Raw genomic sequence first — 22,886 nt, 5'->3', positions numbered from 1 at the left:
TAACATGGATAAGCGACAAAACTTCTGTCAGGGAGTGTACAGTCCCCTAAAAAGTAATAGTTGTCAGGTTAAATTTGCCCAATGGGTAAACTGTTGAGTTTGAGCCACAACTATATATGACAATAAACAGATAAAATAGTAAAGTTTAGTGTAGTGCTTTAGAGAAAGTAAAATGAAATCAGTGCTTACCTTTAATGGTTAAATTAAAGCAGCCTAGTCTGTCTCCAGAGAGCGAGTCTGCACCACACTGTAGCACTACAGCGCTGGGCTGATACATCTCCATAACCTTTGTCATTACCTGGAAAAAAGACACACATTGGCTATAAAGAGTGGTATTAAAGTTTAATACACAAACTGGGCGTTACAAAAAAAATAAAACTCTTACTGGTTTGAAAATGGCTTCATAGGATTCATCATCGATACCATCTCGAAGAGGGTAATTCACAGCGTAGTATTTGCCCTTCCCAGCGCCAATGTCCTAATTGAATAAAGTTATAAACGATAACAGATCATAAACACAACATGAAAGACCATATTTGTTTCTCTGGTTAATATCGCTTTGGTTTTGGTGAGGATATTTGCCTGACATGTGGCAAGTATGAACTTCTGAACATGTAGAACATTCTATATTAGAACATATGTATATATATATGTATATGTATATATATATATATATATATATATATATATATATATATATATATATGTATGTATGTATGTATGTATGTATGTATGTATGTATGTATGTATGTATGTATGTATGTATGTATGTATGTATGTATGTATATATATATATATATATATATATATATATATATATATATATATATATATATATATATATATATATACACACACACTAGATGGTGGCCCGATTCTAACGCATCGGGTATTCTAGAATATGCACGTCCACGTAGTACATTGCCCAGCCACGTAGTACATTGCCCAGCCACGTAGTACATTGCCCAGCCACGTAGTACATTGCCCAGCCACGTAGTATATGGCATCAATAGAAAGATCAGCTATGCGAAAAAAGAAAAAAAAAAAAAAGTCCTCACACAGCCCCAGATCCCAAAAATGTACGTGTCTTTTTAACCACTTAAAAAAAGAACCTACATATTTGCTATCTCAATACTTGTACTGACCTGAGGAATCATAATGGCAGGTCAGTTTTAGCATTTAGTGAATATTGTAAAAATTTCCACTTTTTTTTATAATTTCACCGCACTTGGAATTTTTTTTCCCCGTTTTCCAGTACACTACATGGTAAAAATCAATGGTGTCATTCAAAAGTACAACTCGTCCAGCAAAAAAACAAGCCCTCACATGGCCGTATTGACAGGAAAAATATGTAAAAAAAAAAAAAGTTATGGCTCTGGGAAGAAGGAGAATGAAAGTGAGAAAAAAAAAAAAAAAAAAATCACAAGGTTGTCAATGGGGTTAAGGCGAGTATTCACAGCTAACATTTAATCTTATAATTCATATTTTAATTTTTTTTTTAATGTCAAAAGTGTAAAAATGATCCCCAAACATTGGCAACTAAATGCATTCATGTAATGATCCAAGAGCCTTCGATCGGTAGGTCTCATACTCACTCTTAAGTCCCCAGTGCCTGGAAAATATTCCCCATATTTATGAAAAGAAACAGTCATGACTCTGTCAGTGGTATAAAAGGCTTCCTCCACACCGTCGCCATGATGAATATCAATATCGATATACAGTACCCGCTGATGATATCTAGAACCAGGAAAATATAACATTAGATGTCTGCATAAATAAAGAAAACACCAGTATGTAAAAAATAATAATAATTTACTATAGGGCATACATACTTTAACAGTTCCAGGATAGCAAGGACAATGTCATTGACGTAACAAAATCCTGAGGCTTCAGACTTCTTGGCGTGATGTAGTCCACCTGCCCAATTTACAGCAATGTCTGTTTGCTGCTTGTTTAATTTCACAGAACTTGCTGCCAATAAAAAATAAAACCCATGAGTCCTTATTGCCATGCGTTAGAGAAATCTTCGTTGTAAAATGCCAGCTCTCCCCATTTATGTGAACAGACAGACTGCAAATAAAGGCTCAGCGGACTCTTCATACATAGCACCCCATTACAATACTAATCCCAATCTAGCTCATATAAGCACAGTCCGTACTTGGCCATTATCGTATCAGAAAAAGTTCCTTTAATGAAGTCGGCACAGAAAAAAATTACAGTCGGTGGGTGAGTATCCCAAAGCAGTGTGGCCTTACATGCTGTAATCACAACCCCTTACCGTCCTGACCGGCCACGTCATACATAAGCTAAGCCCAACAAATAGAGTTGGTGGGAACTTATTGATCGCTGGAGGTCCGTCCACTGGGGCACCTAGTGACCCCGAGAACGCGTCTCTGGAGAGCCCCATCTGCCTGAAGAAGGTGAGGTTGAGAATCTTCATTCCCTTCATTTACTACGAGACAGCCAGATATAGCCGAGCTCTGTACTTTATAGCCAAGGCTACTTTCACACTAGCGTCGGTCAATCGCAGTGCGTCGGGCTGACGTACCGACGCATCCTGTGACAACGCAGCACAACGGGGGCAGCGGATGCATTATTACAACGCATCCGCTGCCCCATTGAGAGTTGCGGGGAGGAGGGGGCGGAGTTCCAATGGCGGACAACGCACCAAAAAACGTTACAAGCAACGTTTTTTGGTGCCGACGGTCCGCCACAACACGACGCAACCGTCGCAAGACGGTTGCGACGTGTGGCAATGCGTCGCTAATACAAGCCTATGGAGAAAAAAAAGCATCCTGCAGACAACTTTGCAGGATGCGTTTTTTCTGCAAAAAGACGCATTGCGACGTGCGTCGTACGACGCTAGTGTGAAAGTAGCCTAATACTTCATGGAATCAGGGCACATGTCAATAAATCATGCTGCCCACAATTAGGACAGGTTCTCTATTAAAAAAAAAATGAAAAACTTACCTACGGAGCCTCCTGCCGACAACTGGCAGAACTCAAACAATCCATCAAATACCGGACAATCCTCCCCAACATTAACTGTAGAGAAGAGAAAAGGAAAACATTGCTTATCAGCTCAAAGTAACAAATGTACTTTACTGCAGGGGCTTATGGTTGGCACTTACACCTCTGCATCTGCTTGCTGTACTCGGACATGTTGTCTGGCCTGATAGAGCGTAAAAATTTGATGTAATCGTCACTGTGATATTTCGTCATCTCTTCTGCATTGGCTTTGTGGGGTCTCTGATAAAGAACAAAAGAAGATTAGCAACTTATTGCCTACAGTCTTAGGGTACCGTCACACTATACGATTTACCAACGATCACGACCAGCGATACGACCTGGCCGTGATCGTTGGTAAGTCGTAGTGTGGTTGCTGGAGAGCTGTCACACAGACAGCTCTCCAGCGACCAACGATGCCGAGGTCCCCGGGTAACCAGGGTAAACATCGGGTTACTAAGCGCAGGACCGCGCTTAGTAACCCGATGTTTACCCTGGTTACCAGCGTAAAAAAACAAACACTACATACTTACATTCCGGTGTCTGTCCCTTGCCATCTGCTTCCCGCACTCACTGACTGCCGGCCGTAAAGTGAAAGCACAGCGGTGACGTCACCGCTGTGCTCTGCTTTCACTTTACGGCCGGCAGTCAGTGAGTGCGGGAAGCAGACGGCAAGGGACCTGACGGACACCGGAATGTAAGTATGTACTGATTTTTTTTTTTTTTTACATTTACGATGGTAACCAGGATAAACATCGGGTTACTAAGCGCGGCCTTGCGCTTAGTAACCCGATGTTTACCCTGGTTACAAGCGAACGCATCGCTAGATTGGTGTCACACACACCGATCTAGCGATGACAGCGGGAGATCCGGCGACGAAATAATGTTCCAAACGATCTGCTACGACGTACGATTCTCAGCAGGATCCCTGATCGCTGCTGCGTGCCAGACACAGCGATATCGTATGGATATCGCTGGAACGTCACGAATCCTACCGTCGTAGCGATCAAAATGACACTGTGTGACGGTACCCTTAAGGTACCGTCACATTTAGCGACGCTCCAGCAATATAGACAACGATCCGACCTAAACTAGATTGCTGGAGCGTCGCTGTTTAGGTCGCTGTAGAGACGTCAAACACAGCAACTCCAGAACGATGCAGGAGCGATCCAGTGACGTAACGGCGACTCACTAATTGTTCTCGCTCCATGTAAAAACGTTGCTGGCGTCGTTGCTTTTGATGTCAAACATGACGATACACGCCGATCTAGCGACCAAATAAAGTTCTGGACTTCTAGCTCCGACCAGTGATGGCACAGCGGGATCCAGATCGCTGCTGCATGTCAAACACAACGAGATCGCTATCCAGGACGCTGCAATGTCACAGATTGTGGTCATTCTCGTTGCAAAGTTGCTGAGTGTGATGGTACCTTTAACGTCATCTAATACCGAATGTTCGATTTTCTTTCTAACATTCACTGTACACCAATGTCTTGTCATACAGAGCATGCTCTAAAGCGAGACATACTGAGCTGTCAATGTCAAGTATGACACGAGCATCTACACTGCACCTAGCTTTCAGCAATAGGAGTGCGCCTAGATCAGACTGCCAATGATTGCCAAGTAGAAGCACTGCTGAAGTCAGCACACAGCACTCACATCCAGGGCTGTGGAGTCAGAGGTTTAGCTTACAAACTCCGCAGCCCTGCTCACATCATTAGCATCTGACAAGTTAACTTTGGTCCAATAATCAAAACATATAAATATAAATTTATTTTAATGTTTTATTGGGTCAAATGAACTTGTATGGAATACATGAATATAAACATGGTACAAATCGAGCTATACGGTATTACATGTATATTACACAGTGAACTCAGCCATTTACTACTGGTGCTCAGACCCAGTCCATCCGCAACCAGCTAAGTGGAGGCGGCAGCTGCATATAGGAATTTGCATACCGATACAGTCCTTTACATCCAGACCTTGAGTTGAAGCCAATAGGTGGTGCTATAACCACAATTAGTGATGAGCGCACGTGCTAGGATAAGGTGTTATCTGAGCATGCTCAAGTGCTAACAGAGTGTCTTTGGCGTGCTCAAAAAATACGCTTGAGTCCCCGCGCCTGCATGTCTTGGGTCTGTTGCGGCTGTAGAACAGCCCAGGGATTGCCTAACAAATAGGTAGTGCCTGCATGTGTTGCAGCTGTCGAAAAGCTGAGAGAAATACAGTTGCAGGAACTCAAAACATTTTTGGAGCACGCCGAAGACACTTGGTTAGCAATTAAGCATGCTCAGATAACACCTTATCCAGCACGTGCACTCATCACTAGTCACAATGCAAGTCAGTGTTCAGTTTTAAATAGACTGCAGTGAAGTGAAATTATCATCATAGGTATTTCATATAATAGTCTTGGACCAAAAGCCTGCTGAAGTTGCCATTTGTGAGATGCAAGCCTCTTAACCAGCATTTCCAAAATTAATAGACGGTTTGTATAATCACAAACTGCACACAACTTACATGGACATTGTACAATATCCTTGAATTGACCCCTGCTAATAAGCAAGTGACCTCATCCCTTTAACATTTACATAAAAAACTTACATAGATTTCCATCTTGCGGTAGAGGCCATAGTTCAAAAGCAGATTGTGTGTCATACGAATTCTGTGCGGCTTCATGGGATGTCCCTGTCCATAGTAATAATTGCCAACGTCCCCTAAGAAATGACACAAAACAAGACATATTACGAGAGAGAAAAGCTCGAGTTTCACATTCACTTCCATTGTGCGTGATTATCACTAGTCATTATAGGATATCAAATGCACATATAGATCTTACAAGGATCAATTTCTCTATGTGAACCCGAGCCAAATTCTGAGCTCTGCAGAAAAAGACAAATGTGGTCACGTGATGGAGAGGACCAGAGCTGCACTGGAATCACACACACTACATTTCTAAAAGACAGAACAATTTACAAAAAAAAAATCATCCCCATTGCTTGCCAATCTAATTCTGATGATTCTACGAGTTCCTGGAAATGTTCTGTATTTCCTGTTCCAGTGATGATATTCCAACATAAACTTGTGACTACGCTGCCAATCAATGTCTGTAGCAGGTAACTGATTGCAGACGCTGTAGGGTCAGGAAGCATGGGGCCAATAATGGGAATATCGCTGTTGACGCCCCTTTAGCATATCTATCTAGATTACCCGACACCTGCTGGATGGAGCACGGCAGTCTTATGGAATGCGAGTTTGGACAGAGTTGAGACCGCCTGGGCTCCCAGGGACTATTGTAGGGCCCAAAACAACAGTTAGGAGCATGTTGGTTTTTGAACAGGTTTCTTCTTCCATTCCTTGTGTGTAGATCTCATCTTATATGGTATTGTGGGTTTATAAGAATTGTAATAGGCGTGTGGGGGTGGAGTCATCTTATCTTGGCATCATTTAGAACTGCTGTTGGACTTTGGCTTTTTCTGTTCTACTGCACAATATGTTTTGATCCGACTAGGGGGGGAAATGTCTTCCAAGAGTAAATGGCAAGAAGTGAGAACAATGATATATTATTTTTTTCTAGAAGCATAATGAAAGAACTAAGATAGCCAGGAAGTTTCTTAAAAAGTGATTGCGGGCAGGTGACTTGTCCTATAAAAACACTTGTTACACAAAAAAGGACTAACAAGAAATGGGGAATACCAAAAATGCCCTAATGTTTAGAATTGTCCCTACTGCATCATCAATTATCACTAGAATGGGAACAAAAAAGAAATCTAGGCTCCATACATATCTAATGTCTATGGGACGCTTACACAGCTATCAGGCCTTTGCGGACACCCTCTGCTCCCCTCCATGCCTTACATAAGGACCCTCAGGGGCCAAAAGTTCCTGCGTTGAGAGCAAATGGTAGATGATCGGCTGCTGAACTAAAACAGCCTGGATCCATTTCTCCCGTAACATGTCTGCCAGGGAACAATTGGGAGGTCTCTTCATACATGTTAGATGGTAAGCTGACCCCGCTGAAAGTGGCAGGTTCTGCTATTATGTAATGCACAGACACATAAGATAACACCAATAGGAATTAGGGTGCTCCCTTTGCTCTGTCAGGAGATTGACAAAGATGATAGAGTCTGGCAGTGGATTTTAAACTCTTTCCAAGAAGGTAGGGTGAAATTAGGACAGTCAAAAGATAAATGGAGGCATAACTATCTTATAGGAATGTAGGAAATCCACATGCTTACAAAATAAAGTACGGTACATTTTCAGATTCATCCATCTTTAGATGATACACTTGGCAAACAGAAATCCTTTTGCTGACCATCCACAAATATCGCAGCAAACTCAAAAATACAAACTGCCAAAAGAGGCACGTGGGGACTTTTCTCCATGTACGAGAAAAATGCACTGATCAAAATAATGAGTCTGTTTTTCTCCTACGTGAGAAACACGGATCTCTGATTGAGGCCTAACGAAGCATCTGGGAGCCTACAGAACAAATGGATAGGGCAAGTCATAATGCTACTGATACTTATTGCCTCCCAATATCATCTGTTGGAGAGTCTGTATGTAAAGATTGTTGGCCGATCCCACTGATATCAGCTAGTTTAACTGACTTCTCTAACGCATATGTAAGCAGCAGATAAGTGCATCCAAACTGGGTGAGAAATTCCGGGATTTTCTTCAATAAACGGTCTTAAAAATCCAAGAACATAGGGGTTAGTTTCTGGCTCGTCCATTTCAGGTTTTGGTTTTAGCAGTTCCAGCAGCGTTGGAGCTCATGTGAGGTTGTCACGTCATGTGAGCACTGTGCCCAATCAGCGCTGGCGTCACTGTCCCCGCATTCGGAAAAAGCCAACATCAAAAAGTCGAAGAGCAATCGCAGCCCTGACGGCCTGCTGATGGGGACAGTGACGCCAGCATCAATTTGGCACAGAGCGTATGTGATGCAGCAACCTCACGTGAGCCCCGGAAACATGACTGCCGACACCATGGCACAGACGTGTACAAGTGTTTAATGGGTGTTTAACCCCAATTTAGTCACCCACACAGGTACAGTTCTCATTGCAGTATGGGAGATATGGCAGCCAGAACAAGCATTCTGTCACAGGAAGAAAAGATAAAGGGACACTCCAGTGCTGCTCCCTTCCACATTGGAAGGACAGAGGCTCTAATGACTTTGCTAGGCAGATGTCTGTCAGGATACATGTGTGATCAGCAGCTACGACACCTTCCAGTTATGCACGTGATAGCAGACATCTGCTGCAGCAGTCATCAGCACCACCCCTGAGGAGCTCTGTGGCGCCATTTCTGCTTTATGTGCAGTAAGTACACACTGCTTACAGGACCTTCCACAATTAACCCCTTCCCGACCTTTGACGCATACGCTGCGTCATGAAAGTCGGTGCCATTCCGACCCATGACGCAGCATATGCGTCATGGAAAGATCGCGTCCCTGCAGGCCGGGTGAAAGGGTTAACTCCCATTTCACCCGATCTGCAGGGACAGGGGGAGTGGTAGTTTAGCCCAGGGGGGGTGGCTTCACCCCCTCGTGGCTACGATCGCTCTGATTGGCTGTTGAAAGTGAAACTGCCAATCAGAGCGATTTGTAATATTTCACCTAAAAAACTGGTGAAATATTACAATCCAGCCATGGCCGATGCTGCAATATCATCGGCCATGGCTGGAAACACTTATGTGCACCCACCCCACTCCTCCGATCGCCCCCCCAGCCCCCCGATCTGTGGTCCGCTCCCCTCCGTCCTGTGCTCCGCTCCCCCGTCCTCCTGTCCGCTTCCCCGTGCACCAATCACACCCCCTGTGCTGCAATCAAACCCCCCCACACTCCGATCCCCCCCCCGCACACAGCGACCCCCCCCCCGTGCTCCGATCCACCCCCCCCGCACAGCGATCCCTCACCCCGTGCTCCAATCCTTCCCCGTGCTCCAATCCTCCCTCCCGTGTTCCGATCCACCCCCCCCATGATCCGATCCACCCCCCCGTGCTCCGACGCCCCCCCCGTGCCCTGATCTCCCCCCCCTTATACTTACCTGGCCGCCCGAGGTCCGTCCGTCTTCTTTCCTGGGCGCCGCCATCTTCCAAAATGGCGGGCGCATGTGCAGTGCGCCCGCCGAATCTGCCGCCCGGCAGATTCGTTCCAGAGTGAATTTTGATCACTGAGATATATCCTATCTCAGTGATCAAAATAAAAAAATAGTAAATGACCCCCCCCCTTTGTCACCCCCATAGATAGGGACAATAAAAAAAATAAAGAATTTTTTTTTTTTTCACTAAGGTTGGGGTAAGAACTAGGGTTAGGGTTAGGGGTAGGGTTAGGGGTAGGGTTAGGGTTAGGGGTAGGGTTAGGGCTAGGGGTAGGGGTAGGGGTAGGGGTAGGGCTAGGGCTAGGGTTAGGGGTAGGGTTAGGGCTAGGGTTAGGGTTTCGGTATGTGCACACGTATTCTGGTCCTATGCGGATTTTTCCGCAGCGGATTTGAAAAATCCACAGTGCTAAACCGCTGCCGATTTATCGTGGATTTACCGCGGTTTTTCTGCGCATTTCACTGCGGTTTTACAACTGCGATTTTCTATTGGAGCAGTTCTAAAACCGCTGCGGAATCCGCAGAAAGAAGTGACATGCTGCGGAATGTAAACCGCTGCGTTTCCGTGCAGTTTTTCCGCAGCATGTGTACAGCGATTTTTGGTTCCCATAGGTTCACATTGAACTGTACACTCATGGGAAACTGCTGCGGATCCGCAGCGTTTTCCGCAGCGTGTGCACATACCTTTAGAATTAGGCTATGTGCACACGGTGCGGATTGGCCGCTGCGGATCCGCAGCAGTGTTCCATCGGGTTTACAGTACCATGTAAACATATGGAAAACCAAATCCGCTGTGCCCATGGTGCAGAAAATACCGCGCGGGAACGCTGCGTTGTATTTTCCGCAGCATGCCAATTCTTTGTGCGGATTCCGCAGCGTTTTACACCTGTTCCTCAATAGGAATCCACAGGTGAAATCCGCACAAAAAACACTGGAAATCCACGGTAAATCCACAGGTAAAACGCAGTGCCTTTTACCCGCGGATTTTTCAAAAATGATGCTGAAAAATCTCATACGAATCCGCAACGTTGGCACATAGCCTTAGAGTTGGGTTGGAATTAGGGTTGTGGTTAGGGTTAGGGGTGTGTTGGGGTTAGGGTTGTGGTTAGGGGTGTGTTGGGGTTAGGGTTGTGATTAGGGTTACGGCTACAGTTGGGATAAGGGTTAGGGGTGTGTTGGAGGTAGAATTGAGGGGTTTCCACTGTTTAGGCACTTCAGGGGGTCTCCAAACGCAACATGGCGCCACCATTGATTCCAGCCAATCTTGTATTCAAAAATTCAAATGGTGCTCCCTCACTTCCGAACCCCGACGTGTGCCCAAACAGTGGTTTACCCCCACATATGGGGTACCAGCATACTCAGGACAAACTGCGCAACAATTACTGGGGTCCAATTTCTTCTGTTACCCTTGAGAAAATAAAAAATTGCTTGCTAAAACATCATTTTTGAGGAAAGAAAAATGATTTTTTATTTTCACGGCTCTGCGTTATAAACTTCTGTAAAGCACTTGGGGGTTGAAAGTGCTCACCACACATCTAGATAAGTTCCTTTGGGGGTCTAGTTTCCAAAATGGGGTCACTTGTGGGGGGTTTCTACTGTTTAGGCACACCAGGGGCTCTGCAAACGCAATGTGACGCCCGCAGACCATTCCATCAAAGTCTGCATTTCAAAAGTCACTACTTCCCTTCTGAGCCCCCACGTGTGCCCAAACAGTGGTTTACCCCCACACATGGGGTATCAGCGTACTCAGGAGAAACTGGACAACAACTTTTGTGGTCCAATTTCTCCTGTAACCCTTGGGAAAATAAAAAATTCTGGGCTAAAAAATTATTTTTGAGGAAAGAAAACGTATTTATTATTTTCACTGCTCTGTGTTATGAACTTCTGTGAAGCACTTGGGGGTTCAAAGTGCTCACCTCACATCTAGATAAGTTCCTTTCGGGGTCTAGTTTCCAAAATGGGGTCACTTGTGGGGGGTTTCTACTGTTTAGCCACATCAGGGGCTCTGCAAACGCAACGTGACGTCCGCAGAGCATTCCATCAAAGTCTGCATTTCAAAACGTCACTACTTCACTTCCGAGCCCCAGCATGTGCCTAAACAGTGGTTTACCCCCACATATGGGGTATCAGCGTACTCAGGAGAAACTGGACAACAACTTTTGGGGTCAAATTTCTCCTGTTACCCTTGGGAAAATAAAAAATTGCGGGCTAAAATTCATTTTTGAGAAAATATTTTTTTTTTTTTATTTTCATGGCTCTGCGTTATAAACTTCTGTGAAGCACTTGAGGGTTCAAAGTGCTCACTACACATCTAGATTAGTTCCTTTGGGGGTCTAGTTTCCAAAATGGGGTAATTTGTGGGGGATCTCCAATGTTTAGGCACACAGGGGCTCTCCAAACGCGACATGGTGTCCGCTAATGATTGGAGATAATTTTCCATTTAAAAAGCCAAATGGCGTGCCTTCCCTTCTGAGCCCTGCCGTGCGCCCAAACAGTGGTTTACCCCCACATATGGGGTATCTGCATACTCAGGACAAACTGGACAACAACATTTGTGGTCCAATTTCTCCTATTACCATTGGCAAAATAGGAAATTCCAGGCTAAAAAATCATTTTTGAGAAAAGAAAAATTATTTTTTATTTTCATGGCTCTGCATTATAAACTTCTGTGAAGCACCTGGGGGTTTAAAGTGCTCAGTATGCATCTAGATAAGTTCCTTGGGGGGTCTAGTTTCCAAAATGGGGTCACTTGTGGGGGAGCTCCATTGCATAGGCACACAGGGGCTCTCCAAATGCGACATGGTGTCCGCTAACAATTGGAGCTAATTTTCCATTCAAAAAGTTAAAAGGCGCGCCTTCCCTTCCGAGCCCTGCCGTGTGCCCAAACAGTGGTTTACCCCCACATATGAGGTATCGGCGTACTCGGGAGAAATTGCTCAACAAATTTTAGGATCCATTTTATCCTATTGCCCATGTGAAAATGAAAAAATTGAGGCGAAAATAAATTTTTTGTGAAAAAAAAGTACTTTTTCATTTTTACGGATCAATTTGTGAAGCACCTGAGGGTTTAAAGTGCTCACTAGGCATCTAGATAAGTTCCTTGGGGGGTCCAGTTTCCAAAATGGGGTCACTTGTGGGGGAGCTCCAATGTTTAAGCACACAGGGTCTCTCCAAACGCGACATGGTGTCCGCTATCGATGGAGATAATTTTTCATTCAAAAAGTCAAATGGCGCTCCTTCCCTTCCGAGCCTTACCATGTGCCCAAACAGTGGTTTACCCCCACATGTGAAGTATCGGTGTACTCAGGAGAAATTGCCAAACAAATTTTAGGATTCATTTTATCCTGTTGTCCATGTGAAAATGAAAAAATTGAGGCTAAAAGAATTTTTTTGTGAAAAAAAAAGTACTTTTTCATTTTTACGGATCAATTTGTGAAGCACCTGGGGGTTTAAAGGGCTCACTATGCATCTAGATAAGTTCCTTGGGGCGTCTAGTTTCCAAAATGGGGTCACTTGTGGGGGAGCTCCAATTTTTAGGCACACGGGGGCTCTCCAAATGTGACATGGTGTCCGCTAAAGAGTGCAGCCAATTTTTCATTCAAAAAGTCAAATGGCGCTCCTTCCCTTCCAAGCCCTGCCGTGCGCCCAAACAGTGGTTTACCCCCACATATGAGGTATCAGCGTACTCAGGACAAATTGGACAACAACGTACGTGGTTCAGTTTCTCCTTTTACCATTGGGAAAATAAAAAAATTGTTGCTGAAAAATCATTTTTGTGACTAAAAAGTTAAATGTTTATTTTTTCCTTCCATGTTGCTTCTGCTGCTGTGAAGCACCTGAAGGGTTAATAAACTTCTTGAATGTGGTTTTGTGCACCTTGAGGGGTGCAGTTTTTAGAATGGTGTCACTTTTGGGTATTTTCAGCCATATAGACCCCTCAAACTGACTTCAAATGTGAGGTGGTCCCTAAAAAAAATGGTTTTGTAAATTTCGTTGTAAAAATGAGAAATCGCTGGTCAAATTTTAACCCTTATAACTTCCTAGCAAAAAAAAATTTTGTTTCCAAAATTGTGCTGATGTAAAGTAGACGTGTGGGAAATGTTATTTATTAACTATTTTGTGTCACATAACTCTCTGGTTTAACAGAATAAAAATTCAAAATGTGAAAATTGCGAAATTTTCAAAATTTTCGCCAAATTTCCGTTTTTATCACAAATAAACACAGAATTTATTGACCTAAATTTACCACTAACATGAAGCCCAATATGTCACGAAAAAACAATCTCAGAACCGCTAGGATCCATTGAAGCGTTCCTGAGTTATTACCTCATGAAGGGACACTGGTCAGAATTGCAAAAAACGGCAAGGTCTTTAAGGTCAAAATAGGCTGGGTCATGAAGGGGTTAAATGGAGACTGTCCTCCAAACCCTGCTGCTCCATCGATTATGGATTTTTTTTCTTTTTGTGCCGCTCCATTCCAAAGTTATGCCGCCCGAAAATAAATATGCTAATTTACAACTAACTTGGCGTATATACCCAGTTGTTTTTTTTTTTTTTAAACGAAACATATCCTTATTACCAGCGTGAATAAGTTTGGAGTGGAAGGACACAAGAAAAAAGAAAAGAAAAGCGGTTCCAGATTTAGTGGAGCAGCACCAATTAGAGGAGCCACTCTCTATGGTGTGATAGTAGAGCCCTCAGTACGTGGGGTTATGGCTGCCCCCCATTCTCCAGCAGATGCATGGCACTCACAGATGACATTACGACCCATTCATCTGAACGGTCACTATGAAATACCACAAATGTGCGGCCGGATGATGGATTGTGTCGGAAGTGTGAGGACCAGAGTTTGCACAACTGCTCTTCAGTCTGATGATGAACGGGTGTGAACACAGATCAGCGAGGATCCAAGATATGAGCTCAGAGGCCCCTGTCCTGGCAATTGGAGGGTCTCAGTGATCGGACCAGCATTACGTATGCTGTGGATAATCCATAACCATTTCTCTATACCGGAATAACCCTTTCAGTGACCATGCCGATGAAATGTTTTATTTTTCGCTTTCATGGATAGCAATAAGGTGTGTATCTACTACATAATTGTCTAAGGGTCACTTCCATCTTTCTGTCTGTCCTTCTGTCACAGATATTCATTGGTTGCGGCCTCTGTCTGTCATGGAATCCAAGTCGCTGATGGGTCTCGCCAGCTGCCTGTCATGGCTGCCGCGACCAATCAGCGACGGACACAGTCCGATTAGTCCCTCCCTACTCCCCGCAGTCAGTGCTCGGAGCTTGCTCCATACTCCCAGCAGTAATCCATACTCCCTGCATCCTGGGAACGCAAGATGGCGGCAACCGCGCGCATCGCCAGAGGTCCGCTGGATCCCGCCGGGTGAGTATATAACTATTTTTTTTATTTTTTTAACAGGGATATGGTGCCCACACTGCTAAATACTACGTGGGCTGTGTCAGATACCGCGTGGCTGCTATATACTGCGTGGGCTGTGCCATATACTGCGTGGGCTGTGCCATATACTGCGTGGGCTGTGCCATATACTGCGTGGGCTGTGCCATATACTGCGTGGGCAATATTAACGCATCGGGTATTCTAGAATATGTATGTATATAGCAGCCACATGGTGTATATACCACAGGCCACGTAGTACTCCTATATACTATGTGGCTGCTATATACATACATATTCTAGAATACCCGATGCGTTAGAATCGGGCCAGCATCTAGTGAGTAATATTCTCCCCAATCGCCATCTTCAGTGGTGCGCTAGGGTCACATGACCTGGCGAATCACAGTGGGGGGGAGGGGTCACCTTTTCTTAAAGAATGAGACTATAGGGCCTCGCTCTGACCCTCGCCTTGTTACTGCCCCGATCCGCCGGTCATAGGACTACGTTACTGCGCTCACCACATATACACACCTGACTGCTAACAAAGGGGATAGAACATTTCCCCAGAGAGCCCCTTTAAGTGCCCATCGTGGAAACCAGTCACTATGACCCACTGCTGCAGTTACCCAAGTCCTGCACAGTACACAGGGTAACCCCTAGGGGCACATCCAGTCCCTCCCGCTCCCTGCAGCCCACTTCCTGCCCGGACCACGCTACCTCCCGCAGACCCCGCCAATTCCGTGCCCGGTTCTGGCTCCCGGAGCGCCCTTCACTCTCCCACCACAGCACTGCCCCCTCCATTCACTGCGTACCCTCCGCGCCCTCTTACCATCGTAATAATAGCACACTTTCTTCTTTGTTCCCTGGGTGTACGCCATTTTCCTTCCTGGGCTCCGGATCCACTCCTGCTCTGCGACCCAGCGTCCGCCTACGTGCTAGACTGACTCAGCCAATCCCCACACGGCTCCCAGAGTCCGGATTCGACGGACAGTTCTCCGACCAATGAACGATCGGATCGAACAATAAGAAGGCGGAGCCTTCCGTGCACTTTGCAGATAAGAACAAAGTTAACGTCTCTGCCAATCCAAGCACTGACTCGGGAGTCGGCATTTAGATGGACAGCTGACAGGCCAATAAGCAGTGAGATCGGACAATGGGTAGGCGGATCTTCTCCGCCATCTGAAAACAAGTTAGGAGGAACTGTAGCTGTAAATCGTGTGCCCAAGTTAGCATGCATCGCAAGTTATCGCGAGAGTCCGTTCCCGCCCTCTGTGTGGCAGTGAGGGCACGACGAACCGGATCTCGTTACAGAGCAATGATATATTACTAGTTTAGGTGCAAGTAGGTCAGAGGGCAAGTCACAATATAGCTGTAGCTGTGGTTTCATGCTTATGCAATTAGTCCCTTTTTTATATAAAGCGCACAGCCACTTTTGGTCAGTATTTACAGAGCTTGTGGTAATTCTGCAGCCAGAGGCCATGTTGACACGTTCAGTATTTGGTCAGTATTTTACATCAGTATTTGTAAGCCCAAACCAGGAGTGGGTGATAAATACAGAAGTGGTGCATATGTTTCTATTATACTTTTCCTCTATTTGTTCCACCCCTGGTTTTGGCACAAGGCTGAAGTTGGTTTCTTATTCGGAGCTGAAGTTGGTTTCTTATTAGGAGCTGAAGTTGGTTTCTTATTCGACAGTTTCTTTTTCGGCAATTTTTTCTTTTCTGTTTTTTTTTATAGGTTTAACAATAAAAAATAAGCACATTAACAAACGACAATGCAGTGAGGTGCCCTGATGTGAATACGCTTAAAAACGGCTGCAAAAACAATAAAACTGGCATAAAAATGGGCACCAAAGAGCGCTGAAGAAAGGGTTAAATGCCTTTGGGCCACTGATCTCACACTGCAGACATACAGAACAGGGCGCCCCACATCCAAACCAGTTATTTCCAGCCTGGCCCACATGGGTTCTGGGCATCAGAACTGGCATCAAAGTGGGCAGTCAATTTTTGCCATTTGAATAAGTAACTGATGTTTTTAAGGAGTTAAATGACTTTGGGCCACTGATCTGATACATAAAAAACACAGACAGTGATTCCCTGCATCAATTCCAGGTCCCTCCAGCCTGGCCCACATTTTCGCAGGTTTGAATAAGTAACATGTTTTTAAGGGGTTAAATGCCTTTGGGCCACTGATACCACAGCGCATACGGGACTGGCATATGGGACTCGCATATACCAGCGCATCAGAACTGGCATCAAAGTGGGCACACAGCCCATTTTCACACATCTGAATACGTAACTGATAATTTTAAGGAGTTAAATGCCTTTGGGCCACTGATACCACAGTGCATACATATAGAACAGGGAGCCCCACATCCCTGCAGCAGGCCGGATCCAAAATGGCCACGGCATCCGGGTCCTGCAGGGAGGGAGGTGGCTTACCAAGTGCCTGCTCAAAAAAAAAGAGGCAAAAACCAACGCTTTATTATCATACCGCCGAACAAAAAGTGGAATAACACGCGATCAAAAAGACGGATATAAATATCCATGGTACCGCTGAAAACGTCATCTTGTCCCGCTAAAAACGAGCCGCCATACAGCATCATCAGCAAAAAAATAAAAAAGTTATAGTCCTCCGAATAAAGCGATGCAAAAATAATTTTTTCTATAAAATAGTTTTTATCGTATAAAAAGCGCCAAAACATAAAAAAAATGATATAAATGAGGTATCGCTGCAATCGTACTGACCCGAAAAATAAAACTGCTTTATCAATTTTACCAAACGCGGAATGGTATAAACGCCTCCCCCAAAAGAAATTCATGAATAGCTGGTTTTTGGTCATTCTGCCTCACAAAAATCGGAATAAAAAGCGATCAAAAAATGTCACGTGCCCGAAAATGTTACCAATAAAAAGTCAACTTGTCCCGCAAAAAACAAGACCTCGCATGACTCAGTGGACTCAAATACGGAAAAAATATAGCTCTCAAAATGTTAACGCAAAAAATATTTTTTGCAATAAAAAGCGTCTTTCAGTGTGTGACGGCTGCCAATCATAAAAATCCGCTAAATAACCCGCTATAAAAGTAAATCAAACCCCCCTTCGTCACCCCTTTAGTTAGGGAAAAATAAAAAAAATGTATTTATTTCCATTTTCTCATTAGTGGTAGGGCTAGAATTGAGCCTAGGGTTAAGGCTACAGTTAGGGTTGGGGCTAAAGTTAGGGTTGGGGCTAAAGTTAGGGTTTGGATTACATTTATGGTTGGGAATAGGGTTGGGATTAGGGTTAGGGGTGTATCGGTTAGAGGTGTGGTTAGGGTTACTGTTGGGATTAGGGTTAGGGGTGTGTTTGGATTAGGATTTCAGTTATAATTGGGGTTTTCCACTGTTTAGGCACATCAGGGGCTCTCCAAACGCGACATGGCGTCCAATCTCAATTCCAGCCAATTCTGCGTTGAAAAAGTAAAACAGCGCTCCTTCCCTTCCGAGCTCTCCCGTGTGCCCAAACAGGGGTTTACCCCAACATATGGGGTATCAGCGTACTCAGGACAAATTGGACAACTTTTGGGGTCCAATTTCTCCTGTTACCCTCGGGAAAATACAAAACTGGGGGCTAAAAAATAATTTTTGTGGGAAAACATTTTTGTTTTATTTTTACGGCTCTGCATTATAAAGTTCTGTGAAGCCCTTGGTGGGTCAAAGTGCTCACCACACATCCAGATAAGTTCCTTAGGGGGTCTACTTTCCAAAATGGTGTCACTTGTGGGGGGTTTCAATGTTTATGCACATCAGTGGCTCTCCAAATGCAACATGGCGTCCCATCTCAATTCCTGTCAATTTTGCATTGAAAAGTCAAACGGCGCTCCTTCCCTTCCGAGCTCTCCCATGCGCCCAAACAGTGGTTTACCCCAACATATGCAGTATCAGCGTACTCAGGACAAATTGTACAACAACCTTTGGGGTCCAATTTCTCTTACCCTTGGTAAAATAAAAAATTGGGGGCAAAAAGATGATTTTTGTGAAAAAATATGATTTTTATTTTTACGGTTCTGCATTATAAACTTCAGTGAAGCACTTGGTGGGTCAAAGTGCTCACCACACCTCTAGATAAGTTCCTTAGGGGGTCTACTTTCCAAAATGGTGTCACTTGTGGGGGGTTTCAATGTTTAGGCACATCAGTGGCTCTCCAAACGCAACATGGCGTCCCATCTCAATTCCTGTCAATTTTGCATTGAAAAGTCAAATTGCCCTCCTTCGCTTCCGAGCTCTGTCATGCACCCAAACAGTGGTTTACCCCCACATATGGGGTATCGGCGTACTCGGGACAAATTGTACAACAGCTTTTGGGGTCCATTTTCTCCTGTTACCCTTGGTAAAATAAAACAAATTGGAGCTGAATTAAATTTTTTGTGAAAAAAAGTTAAATGTTCCGTTTCAGGAAAGCATCCACTATGCATTTTTATTTAAACATTCCAAAAATTCCTGTGAAACACCTGAAAGGTTAACCCCTTAGTGACAGAGCCAATTTGGTACTTAATGACCAGGCCAATTTTTGCAATTCTGACCACTGTCACTTTATGAGGTTATAACTCTGGAACGCTTCAACGGATCCCGCTGATTCTGAGATTGTTTTTTCGTGACATATTGTACTTCATGTTAGTGGTAACATTTCTTCGATATTACTTGCGATTATTTATGAAAAAAACGGAAATATGGCGAAAATTTTTAAAATTTTGCAATTTTCAAACTTTGTATTTTTATGCCCTTAAATCAGAGAGATATGTCACAAAAAATAGTTAATAAATAACATTTCTCCTTCGCCTCATTGGGGGACACAGGACCATGGGTTATGCTGCTGTCACTAGGAGGCTGACACTAAGCTGAGACAAAAAAGGGTTAGCTCCTCCCCTGCAGTATACACCCTCATGCTGGCATCCAGAGACCCAGTTTAAGCTTAGTGTCCGTAGGAGGCACACTGATTTTTAACCCCTATGGGTTTTTTCTCTTTTTTCTTTTTCTTTTTTCTTTTATCTATTCCGGACGAAGGGGGCGACGGATTCTTCTAAGGTCCGATCTCCCCCGAACCAACAACAGGCGAGCACGGGAGTTTCACCTCACCGTATCCTCTCCTGCGTCGTGGGAGCCACTGCCTGAGCTGTCCTTTTTTGGGCGACGGTTTCTCCCCTAATGGGCCCCGATCTCCCCTTTTGTTATACAGACGAGCACTGGTGTTTTTACCTCCAGTATCCTCCTCTGCAGCCAGGCCTTTTTATTGCCGGACATCTGCCCTGTCCACCAGGTCCTACCCTCCGGCTGTACAGTGGCTTTATCCCCGTGGCGTCCGTGCACACCACACTGCATCACCAATGTGACTGTGACTCAGGTGGTGGACGGTTCCTCTCCACCCCCCACGTGGGGTCGGTGGATAGAAGGCTTCCCAACCCCTGCACCGTTCCTAATGCTTGGCACCCTCTCACCTCCATATCAGGGTAAGTGCCCGGTGGGGGGTTTGGGGGTGGGGTCGCCAGCGGTCAGGAGGGCTCCTCATCCCTGGGTCACCATCTGCAGGCGGTTTTTCCTTCATTGGGCGGTGTCCCTGTCTTTTTCCGGCGCTTGCGACCGCGCGCCGGGCCGAGGCCGCAAATTTAGCCCCCGGCTTCGGCCTAGCCGCTGGTCGCCGCCGTTAAGCTCCGCCCACTCCAGACGTGTCACAGCGGCGCCGCCCCCCGCTCCTGGCGCTTCTCGCAGCCGCCGAGATCTCTCCTCCTGATCTCGGTGGCCATCTTGGTCCCTCTCCTCAGCGCCGCAGCTCCTGCCTGTCGCATCTCTGGTGCGTCAGTGGCCCACGTGCAGCCGGCTTCCTCTTCTCAGAGAGAATCTCTCAGCAGTTCGTCTCTCCTGGATAGCGGGACACAGGACCGGGGTAAGGAGACATCGTTAGCTCCCCTCTGCAGCGCCGCCCTCTCATATAGACCCTGTAATTTTTTCTGCATTAGCATCATGTCGCAGTCAAGGTCTAAAAAATCCTCTAAGGTGCATACAACCTTTTTTTCTGCGTGTACCACCTGCCAGGCCCCACTTCCCAGGCCTCAAAGCTCTCCCCTCTGCTCTGCCTGCGATGCCCCATGTGCCCAGGAGCCCTCCACCGCCGCCGACCCTGGCGTACCTAGCCCCCCCCCCCCGTGGGTCGCCTCGTTTCTCGTTTTCTTTCAAGTCCATTCAAAATCCTCCCGGGGAACGAGGCAATCCGCTACAGGTGCTAAGAGATCCCTCCATAGCAGGGGAATCGTCGGCCAGCAGGGGCCGCTCTCCTCTTAAGGAGGCACGGTCGTCCAGAAAACGGACCTGTACTACCTCTCCTGAGCGTTCACCCCGCCATTCAGACTCTGGCAGCTCCACCTCTCGTTCTCCCTCTTTGGGGGCTCGCAGCGTTCAAGGCTCTGAACATGAGTCCGAAATTTCTTTGGATCCGGAGGCTCCGGAGTTCAGAGCCACGGTTGACTCCCTCATCGTAGCAGTCAATCACGCACTGAAGGTGGATGACGATTCTAATTCCGCTCCGGAACACGCGGTCTCCTTTTCCAGAACCAAGCGTTCTCACAAATCTTTTGCCTCTCATCCAGCCTTCCTGGATATAGTCAGGCGTCACAGGGAGCGCCCAGACAAGCGCTTCACGGGTAAGAAGGACTTGGTTTCCAAGTATCCCTTCTCAGCTGATCTCGTGAAAGACTGGACGGATCCCCCTACTGTAGATCCGCCGGTCTCGCGCCTGGCTTCTAAGACTCTTCTCTCAGTCCCGGAGGGCGCTTCAATTAAGAGCCCCACCGAACGCCAGATAGACTCTCTAGCTCGCTCTGTGTACGAAGGCTCTGGCTCGTCCCTGTCTCCCTCCTTCGCCGCGGCTTGGGTGTCCAAGGCTATGGTTTCCTGGGCGGACGCCCTAGCGAAATCCATTAATGAGCAGGATCTCCCCTCTGAAATGGCGGACCTGGCTAAGCAGCTAGCCATGGCCAGTGATTATGTTATGTTCGCATCTCTCGACGCGGCGAATTGCGCAGCTTCAGCGGCTTCCAACGCCATCGCTATTAGAAGGGCCCTTTGGCTCAGAGATTGGCGCGCAGATTCTTCCTCTAAAAAATCCCTGATTTCTCTCCCTTTTCAAAGCGGGTGTCTTTTCGGCGAAAAGCTTGACCAGCTTATTTCCGACGCCACAGGGGGAAAGAGCAAGTTTCTTCCCCAACAGAGGCCCAAGGCGGCTTTCCAGCGCCAGCCTTATTTTCGTTTTCGGCCTTTTCGTACCGGCTCTACCTGGTCCAATCCCTCTGGCCTTCCCAGATCGGACCGTTCCGCCCGCGCAGACAGAGACGCTCGTCCATCCTTCAGACCTAATCCTTCCTGGCGCGGGAAACCGAGGCAGCCCCGAACCAGAGGTTCGAGACCCCCCAGATTCCCTTCTCAATGACTCGGGAACGGCGCCAGTCGATACCAGCAGAGTAGGCGGTCGTCTACTCCTTTTTCAGCAAGCCTGGCTCTCCGTCGTTCACGACGAATGGGTCAGAGATCTGGTATCATCTGGCTACAAGATAGAGTTCTCCTCCCCCCCTCCAACTCGGTTCTTCCCCTCTCGTCTTCCCAGTTCGGGAGCTCAGTCTCGTGCCCTTCTTTGCGCCATCCACTCCCTCCGCCAGAGCGGAGTCATCATGCCGGTCCCGGAACACGAGAGGTTCAGAGGCTTCTACTCAAACCTCTTCGTCGTGCCAAAGAAGGACGGGACAGTGCGTCCCATTTTGGATCTGAAGCTCCTGAACAAGTGCGTGAGAGTCCGGCACTTCAGGATGGAATCGCTCAGATCGGTCATCTCCTCCATGGAAAGAGGGGAATTTTTGGCCTCGATAGACATCAAGGATGCCTATCTTCACATCCCGATTTTCCCGCCTCATCAGAGGTTCCTCCGCTTTGCCATTCGGGAGGACCACTTCCAGTTCACGGCCTTACCCTTCGGTCTCGCCACGGCGCCCAGGGTGTTCACCAAGGTCATGGCGGCTGTCATGGCCATGCTTCACTCTCGAGGAGTCGTCGTATTACCTTACTTAGACGATCTCCTCATAAAGGGCCCGTCGTTTCAGGCCTGCGAGTCAAGCGTCCACATTACCCTGGATTCTCTTTCGCGCCTGGGCTGGCTGATCAACTTGGACAAGTCATCTCCCGTTCCTTCCCGTCGGATCTCCTTTCTGGGAATGATCCTGGACACTTCAAGGGGGCTGGTTTCGCTTCCTCGGTCCAAGGTCCAAGCGCTCCAACAGGGAGTCCGTACACTCTGCCATTCTCGCCCGCGAACCATTCGGTTCGCCATGAAGATCCTGGGAAAGATGGTTGCGGCAATCGAA

General features: G+C 46.3%; 1 protein-coding gene across 1 annotated transcript in view; it reads right to left on the bottom strand.

Annotated features, from left to right (window-relative positions):
* The window catches only part of HDAC1 (histone deacetylase 1), a 45,104-nt gene extending 29,630 nt beyond the window's left edge, over nt 1-15,474 (bottom strand). The window contains exons 1-8 of the mRNA XM_069757040.1: nt 15,332-15,474; nt 5,611-5,723; nt 3,132-3,249; nt 2,971-3,045; nt 1,833-1,971; nt 1,596-1,737; nt 386-478; nt 190-298 (exon numbers count right to left, since the gene is read on the bottom strand). Coding sequence (XP_069613141.1) covers nt 190-298; nt 386-478; nt 1,596-1,737; nt 1,833-1,971; nt 2,971-3,045; nt 3,132-3,249; nt 5,611-5,723; nt 15,332-15,380 — 838 coding nt within the window. The 5' untranslated portion in view covers nt 15,381-15,474. The remainder of the gene's footprint in view (nt 1-189; nt 299-385; nt 479-1,595; nt 1,738-1,832; nt 1,972-2,970; nt 3,046-3,131; nt 3,250-5,610; nt 5,724-15,331) is intronic.
* Between the last annotated feature and the right edge of the window lie 7,412 nt (nt 15,475-22,886).

This window comes from Ranitomeya imitator, chromosome 3, assembly GCF_032444005.1.
Source record: "Ranitomeya imitator isolate aRanImi1 chromosome 3, aRanImi1.pri, whole genome shotgun sequence".
NCBI lineage: Eukaryota > Metazoa > Chordata > Amphibia > Anura > Dendrobatidae > Ranitomeya > Ranitomeya imitator.
The sequence above is the reverse complement of the archived record's forward strand: the minus strand, read 5'-3'. Positions and strand labels throughout refer to the sequence as shown.